We start from the raw sequence: 8,692 nt of genomic DNA on the forward strand, positions 1-8,692 counted from the left end.
GGTTGTAGGGAAACACCATGCAAGTCCTCCTTAGAGCTCTCTATCCCAGAGGAAGTAGAGGATTACTTCTCATGAGACTTGTTTGGTCTTGGGAGCATAATGGAGAGACGTGACGGCTGCAAGCGGTTGGCAGGCATCACCATCAGCGGCATTAACCCCAAAGGTTTATATCTCATAATACTTGTACCTGTATGGCAAGATCTGGTGGTCGTAAAGGGGAGCAAGCGTGCGCAATTGAAGTAAAAAGTACCATAACCTCACAGTTGGGGGTGTGAGCTTCAGTCGTTCACAGAGCTTTATTAACATGAGGGGCTCACCCGCCTACTTAGCTAACGCTTAGTGGCTGGGTGCGGAGCACTGCATAAGATACACTTACGAGACTAGGGTCAGTGCGTTCATGTGCAGAGACTGTGTGAAACGAAGCATGAACACTCGTTAGCGATCCCACAGAAGGTTGGCAAGTAACCTTGCATATAATGAAGAGAAAGGCTGTAAAGACTTTCCTGCTCGCTGACACAAAGCAGGCTCTTCCCAGTAATGGGAGGAATCCTGAGGTGGAGGTCCAAAAGGACCTGGCCTCACAAAACTTTGTTGTGGCACGATGGTGAGAGGCAGCAGCAGCAAGCAGTCAGCAGGTATCCCTATCTGGGGCAATAGCTCACTAGACTTTGTGCCCTAGGAGCATGATGACATAGTGACTGCAAGCAGTCAGCAGACATCATCTGTATGCTCTGAAGTACAAGACTTCAAAGAGCTGGATCAAGCTCTGGAGGGTCAACCACCCTAGAGTCTTGGAGGGGGGATGACCGTGGTTAATCGCTGGGGAGGCAGCTGTTTGCTTCTGCTGGGAGGGAATGAGATGCCAGAGTAAGAAGTCGGGACTTCAACTTCAAAGAAGATATCAAAGAAGAATAATCCCTTTACAGTTCCTCCATTGTCTACCAAACCGCACATTCTGGGCGGATGAACACTTCCTTAAAAAAAAAAAAACTAAAATAAATAGCCCATTCTTTGTAAAGTGTTAACTCGAGAATGAAACATCTGCACTCTACAGAGCCAAAAGCAAATGTGATGTAATACAACCGGTGTTTGTGAGAGAGGGATGGCCGATATACCCCACACCCCTCGCTAACCTGCAGCGAGTTAGACTGCGTGAAAAAGTTTACAGCTACTTTTAGCTTCACTGAATTTAACATATCCACAGTAAAGAGCAAAAGGGTTTCTATTGCACCTTGGAACAAACTAGTATTACACCATATACATATTACATAAGCATGAAATGCAACAAAATCAGATGGAAAAATACACAACTCAAGCGTCATGAAAAAGCTGCGCTTAGGGGGGAAAATGGAGTGAAATACTGGGATGCATCACATCTAAACCACACCCATCTAACCTTGCTTAGGGTGCTCATCCTCATTAACTGTAATTTTTACCCTTTGTAACTTTCCCATTTCTTAATGATGCTATATCATTTAGCTGACCTTAGAGCTTCTTCTGTACATCACACTTGCATTAATCAAATGTCATTATTATAGGCATTATATTTCCCTTGAAGCACTTATTACACACCTGGCAGCAAGTAAATGAAGAGGATCTTCTAATCATATGTTATCCCTATGAGCAGCAGCTTCTTTGTCTGCATCTTTTCCCGCTTTTATGTGGGGTCGATGTTTCCGGTCAGCGTTCTCCATCTACCTGTCCCACACTTCATCACCGGTTAATCCCTTTGATCAAAGGTCATCACTGATACAGTCCATCCACCTTTGCTTTGGTCTCCTTCACACACACAGCACTCCAATCTTCCTTCTCTCCATGAAGTCAACTAACTCTCACCCTTTTCCAGTCATTGTCCCCACATTCAGACTTGCTACTCTCATCCTCTCCTCAAATATTTTCCTCTGAGCTTGCCTCTTTAACCCAGCCCGCCCATGACTGGGTAGCCCTTGCCAATTTTTGAGGGATCAGGTGAGGTCCCAACGCATCGCCTATGGGGAACACCCAAGCATTAATTCTAATCTCACAATCTTCACTGGCCATATTGGTTTTGGCTAATTTTTCATGACCGGATGCCTTTCCTGCCGCCAACCCTCCCCATTTACCCGGGCTTGGGACCGGCACCAAGTTAAGGCTGGCTTCCCCCCCCCCAACCCTCAGTGGCTGGGTTATGGTGTCTCCACGAGCACTTTCTACAAATACATGAGAAATTAAGTGACTCCTTATGTTCTAAAAATGGCTTATACCTAAAATTTCTGAAACCTACAGCATAAAACTTTCAGACTTTCATTTAGTGCAAAATGTCAGTAAATACAATAGCATGGGCACAGCTGCTCACCATTGGTTTCTAAAGCAGCAAAATGGTTGAAAACTGTTCAATTCTTACTTGAGTTGCTTCATAATTAATCATTCTTCTGCCTCTCTACATCTAAAACAAAATATGTCCAAAGGACAGTCAGCAATCTACCATTCCTTATAGGAAAATCCAGTTTTGACAAGTTATTTAACAAATATAGTTACCAAGTGTTATGTTGTGAATCTTTGTTAGATGTGCCTTAAGTTTTGATATACAAAGCTGAATAATTTCTTATATGTTACAAAACTTGGGACCTTTTTCGGTAATAGTATAGAACACCACGCTCTCCATTTACTCCAATATAATGTAATCCTGCAGTTCTCACCTTCTTGCACAGTAATTAGGTGGTTATTTAAATTCTGGGAAAGCAATAATAAGCAAGATATGTTTAAGAGGGGAGAAGGGGTTATAAAATGTAAATAGCTCAGTTCCCTCACTAAACGACATGGAACTGACGTCAACATAGTCAACCAAACAGATCGTGATGCCAGCGTACATAAACAGAAGTTCGTGATGCCAGCGTACATTTGATATACTGTATATTCAAAATATACTTAATCAAGAATTGTGATTACTCAAAAGTGTCACTATTTGTAAATTGCATATTTTAAGGACACTTTTGAGTAATTAATCCATTTTTAATTAAGTATATTTTGAATGTACAGTAAATCAAATGTACGCTGGCATCACAAATTTCTGTTTACGTACGATGGCATCACGAATTCTGTTTGGTTGATGATGTTGACATGTCAGTTCCAAGTCGTTTAGTGAGGAAACCGAGCTATTTTCTTTTTATAACCCCTTCCACCCTCTTCAACATATCTTGCTAATTATTGCTTTCCCAGAATTTAAATAACCCCCTAATTACTGTGCAAGAAGGTGAGAACTGCAGGATTACATTATATTGGAGTAAATGGAGAGCGTGGGTGTTCTATACTATTACCCCTTTTTCTATAGGAAAAAGTAGTTTGTTACATTACCCTGTAATACAGTACAATATTACCCAAAACTTAGCAATGTACAGTAAAGCTTTGGTCATTGTGAAATTTAAGTTTTGAACAGGAATTTGTGTCGTACAGTAGGTTAAGTTAGGATATAACCATTAGATTTTATCCATAACACTGTATTTCATCTTGGGATACACAGTATCCTCATAAATTATTTCATCTAGAGCATTGCAATTCACATCAGGGTTGGTCTCAGTTTGGCTAGGTTAGGAGCCAACATCAAAGGCTAGGTTAAATAAATAAAAACTAATGTAGTGATGACATTTTTTTTCTTTTAGGTACCTTACAATTAACTGAGACTTGGTCACAATACCCAATATCTTAAATCACACAAGTACAGGGAAACATTGAAAAATCCCCTACATTGTTTCAAATCTAGCCTATTAAACCTAATATCCACTATAAATCAGACTTTGACTTGAACAGTACGTAAATTTTGCAACCCCGAAGTTCTGCCATTGGTAAAATGTCTTGGCCTAGGACCGCCGACTCAAACCATTGCAGGCCTACCAACATTGCAAACTACAAATCATCTATCCATTTATTTATTTGAAAATAACACTGACGACACTTTATTATACCTGGCCCTGATATCTAAAGTAAAGTTACTAACCTTTAAAAAGATGTATAACGTTTAACTGTCGAAAATGGCGGGGAAAATAAGTGGCACTCCTATTCTTTGTCTTCTTCCAAGGACAACCCGCAGAGCAATGACGAAGAAGACACCCGATTCCGGACAGCGGAACAATACATTTACCAGGAATATTGGAACTTGGAATGTGAAAACCATATTTTCCTTATTAAATCTTTATTTAATCGTGTCTTTCTTTTGAATAGCATGATATAAAGATAAAACAAAAGATATATACATTAGATACATTCTTAATTCCGTTAGTTTTATGATCAGAGAATAGAAACACCACGAACTACTTTTCCGACTTTTTCAAAATTTCTAAGGAAGCAAACAATTGTTTGAACACCACCACAAATAATGCTCATATTTATATGCCCTCGTAAATGCGCAGATCACACACTCATATATATATATATATATATATATATATATATATATATATATATATATATATATATATATATATATATATATATATATATATATATATTACACACACACACACACACACACATATATATATATATATATATATATATATATATATATATATATATATATATATATATATATATATATAAAGAGAGAGAGAGAGGGAGAGAGAGAGAGAGAGAGAGAGAGAGAGAGAGAGAGAGAGAGAGAGAGAGAGAGAGAGAGATGTATTTTACCGGGGCATTGAAGGTAAAAAAAACCTGCCAATATCCGTCAATATCTATGCAAAACGTAAAAATCCATTTCGTATCTTTTCCTGTAATATTTCCTGGTAAATATCATATTGGTGACAATCCACTTTGTTCCAGTAATATATATATATATATATATATATATATATATATATATATATATATATATATATATATATATATATACATATACACGAAGGATTACAAAATAGTGGAGGTGCATGTATGTATATACCAAGTGGTCGTTCTATATGACGAAGGTCTCAATTGTTACCTTATTCGATTCACAAATTTTGTATAATGTATACTTGCCGTATAACCCGAACACTCTTTTTCATGATTTTCAGCTTTTAAAATCGATTTCCCTTTTATTCATTGACAACCATAACAAAGTTATTTAATACTATGAATATCTATATAGTGTAAAAAGTTTCGCTGAGATTTTAGCAGTAAAAAAAATCATAGAAAGTTTTTCCCAACATGGATCTGTCAAAATAAATTCCTTTGTGACATGAAATGTTACCAGATGTAATGTAAAGTCAACACAAAATTATTAAACTTATTTCAATAACCCATGGAAAGAGGATGTCATTATATTTGCCTGGGTAATCATACGCAGCAGTGATATGACTTGTACAACAGCCGGAATGAAAAAAAAAAAAAATATTAGTTCTTAATCTTTGGTAAAATACTTTTTAAAGTTTAATATTGGTTCATCTCATATAATATCCATACATGCACGAACAATATTAGATTTGCAAGAGTTAGTTTTTAATTCAAGGGTAAATCCTATGAAATGTGCGACTGAAAACAGTGTAAATTGAACAAAAAAATGGTATCTCAGATGAAGAAGCAGCTACGAAAATAATATGGTGGAAGTATCATCCGATATACGCCATTACTCCATATGGACTATGGTTATCATATCAGTCTTTGTCAGATGATTATCTCCTTAAACATAATAACAGACTTTCTGTCGTATAACTATTAAGAATAGTTACCTCTAGTAAGGAATAAATTCATTTAGAGATTAGTCATTTTACTAGATCTCGAATTATGATGATGTGTCTCGGCTTTATCATAATTAACACGAAAAGTCCTCTATGAACAGAAACATTTTCTATTTGAATGGGCTTATGTAACCAGTCCCTCTATAGAACATTTTTCAAATGAAGTATAGATTTAAATAGTCAGCCCCAATATTGGGGAAATCATTCTTTATAGGTCAACAAGCAAAAGGTTAATAACACTGGAGATTAGGTATAGGACTATACATTAAATGTTCCTATTTTGAAGGAATAATTAAAGCAAAGGTCTACAAATCAGTTTCTGAAATCAGTTGATATTTTATTCAAGATTTGAGTATTGATGCTTATGAAGGTTTTTTTTTTCTTACAAATTTGAGTCATATGAGCTGACATAGGGACTTGGGAGACCATTCAGTGCCAAGTTGCATCTGGACAAGAACCCTTCATTTGTACTACGAATCAATAGGCAAATTTATCTATTGAAATTATATCTATTTTATGTAATCTGAATATCTCTCATATTAACAAGGAAATAAATTTAGATTTTCTGTCATTAGGAAACCCCCAAAGAGTATCTTCTTACATTGTTTTTTAAGAGCAATAAGTTTTTAATGCGCTGATATTTTTATGACCAACTGATAACGCATGTGGTGTAGCCTATCATAACAGGAAAATCTGTCGAAAAATACCTCCATTTGTAATGATGCTGATTAGGTATCACTGACTGACAAGATCTTCGGTAGGGGTATAAAAGGGACCACGGGCATCTGGTCAGGCATAACCAAACCTGAAGCGGAGCAAGATTCATCTAAAGAAGCGGAAAAAAAAATTGAGAAAAACTATTGGAGAAGAAAACACCAAGATGAAGGTCCTGCTTCTTTTAGCAACTGCTCTTTCCTTTAGCGAATGTTCGCAAGTTTTGATGATATTACCCTTAGGATCTGCTTCCCACAAGAACATCATCACGCCCTTAGCAGAGTCCCTTGGGCGGCGAGGTCACCAGGTGACCGTTGCCTCCCTACACGCCGGCTCTGCCAACGCCTCTCATTCCTTCACTGATCTTGTGGCCGCTGATGCCTGGAACTCTATCAAGAAAGTGACGGGGGAATTTGATGTCTTCAAGATGAGAGAAGCGAGTGGAGGAAAGAACGTCAACTCCCAAGTCATGAAAAAGGTTCTCCATCATCTACCCGAGTACTGTGACGCCTTTTTGAGAGACCCTGGCATACAGGATGCATGGCGCACTAAGCCTGACTTGATTCTTTTGCCAGCTTTCATGAATGAGTGTGGATTAGCCCTTGTACACAAATTCAAGGTTCCCTTTATGTATGTGACCACTTCTGGCCTTACGCCTTGGACAGCTGACCTCCTCGGAAACCCTGAACATCCGGCATATGTCCCCAACCAATATCTTCCATATGGAGACCACATGAACCTCTGGGAAAGAACACTGAACACAATTGTCAGGTAAGATTATATATCAGTGTCACTTTATATGTATTTTTCAAGTTATTTGCAAAATGTTAAAGAATAAGAACAATTTATCAGTTAATGGCAAAATTTTTTAGTATTCTTATTGAATAAATCACATTTCAGCAACAAACAAAGCTTATACCAATATTTCTTTTGCCAACAGGTTCATCACACCATACTTACGAAATCGTCTTGTGCTATCTCGGTTGGATGGTGTCGTCCAGAGGTTTCTGAAGGATCCATTTGTTTCACTTTCTGAAGTAGAGAAGAATGTTTCACTAGTTCTGGTCAACTCCCACTACTCCTTAGGCTACCCACGCCCACTGCTGCCTAATGTTGTTGAAGTGGGTGGCATGCACTGTCGCAATCCACGCCCAATACAAGATGTAGAGCTGAAAAATTTCTTGGACTCTTCTCCTGTTCCTGTAGTTTTCTTCAGTCTTGGATCATCGATTCGTAGTGAGCAGTTACCTGCTGACCTGTGCAATGCTTTGGTGTCAGCCTTTGCTCGCCTTCCATATCGCATCCTGTGGAAATGGGAAGGAGCCCCTATTGCAGGTCTGTCGTCAAACGTCTTGACCCGTGCTTGGCTTCCCCAGCAGGACGTCCTTGGACACGAGAAGGTGAGGGCCTTCTTAACTCATGGCGGACTGCTGTCTATGCAAGAGGCTATTTACCATAATGTGCCCATGGTTGGCATTCCCTTAATGAGTGACCAACACCTGAATGTACGTCAGGTCGTTAATCTGGGTATTGGCCGAGAGCTCACTCTGGAGACCATGAACTCCCATTCCATCATGGAGGCAATAACAGCAGTCATCGAAAACCAGTCCTACAGAGATCAGGTCAAGATAAGGTCAGCCTTATTAAAGGACCAAGAAACGTCATCACTGGACCGAGCTGTCTACTGGACCGAACACGTCCTCCGTCACGGAGGGGCCCAACACCTCAGATCAGCTGCTGCCAACATGTCCATCCATCAGTACATGATGATCGATGTAATAGTTGTGCTAACTCTTGCAGCTGTTGTTCTGCTGTTCTGTCTGAAATGGCTACTGAAATTCATGTACTGTGCACTTCTATTTGCTCTCAAGAAAGCATCTATAAAGTTGCAAAAGTCAATCAAAGGTCATCTCCATATAGAGTAAATGAGTGTACGCTGAAATAGCTGTACTGAGATGGATCTGAAAGCTGATCTCATTCCTTGCAATGTGTACCTGATAAAATAACATTTTCATCCTCAAGTTTCTCCCATTTATGGATACAATCATTCATTCATAAATCTTTGAAAATATTTATCTGAAATTATTCTTCATCTCTATATTTTCTAGTATCATCAAAACACAGTATACTGTTTAATAGATTTTATTTTTATATCTGCCAAAACCTATTATATAAATAAACAAATCTGTAAATTTCGTATTTCATTTCTAAATGAATATTATCCTTTTAAAAACATCTGTAAACAAAATGATAAAATGTAATGTGAACGAGGAGCAATCTCCAGTGATATA

The 8,692-nt window shown here is 38.1% G+C and overlaps 1 protein-coding gene across 1 annotated transcript; it reads left to right on the forward strand.

Moving 5' to 3' along the window:
* The first annotated feature begins 6,483 nt into the window (after positions 1–6,483).
* LOC137639025 (UDP-glycosyltransferase UGT5-like) lies at positions 6,484–8,492 on the forward strand. Its single transcript, XM_068371343.1, has 2 exons — positions 6,484–7,172; positions 7,342–8,492. Exons 1-2 carry the CDS (start codon positions 6,568–6,570, stop codon positions 8,324–8,326), a joined length of 1,590 nt encoding a protein of 529 aa, XP_068227444.1. The 5' UTR covers positions 6,484–6,567; the 3' UTR covers positions 8,327–8,492.
* The last annotated feature ends 200 nt before the right edge of the window (positions 8,493–8,692 follow it).

The sequence above is a fragment of the Palaemon carinicauda genome, chromosome 4, assembly GCF_036898095.1.
Source record: "Palaemon carinicauda isolate YSFRI2023 chromosome 4, ASM3689809v2, whole genome shotgun sequence".
NCBI lineage: Eukaryota > Metazoa > Arthropoda > Malacostraca > Decapoda > Palaemonidae > Palaemon > Palaemon carinicauda.

Excerpts from the sequence above, each read along its gene's own strand:
- LOC137639025 (XM_068371343.1), top strand. The coding sequence starts at position 6,568 with ATGAAGGTCCTGCTTCTTTTAGCAACTGCTCTTTCCTTTAGCGAATGT. Across the intron at positions 7,173-7,341 it reads ACACTGAACACAATTGTCAG|GTTCATCACACCATACTTAC; the intron begins GTAAGATTATAT and ends TTTTGCCAACAG.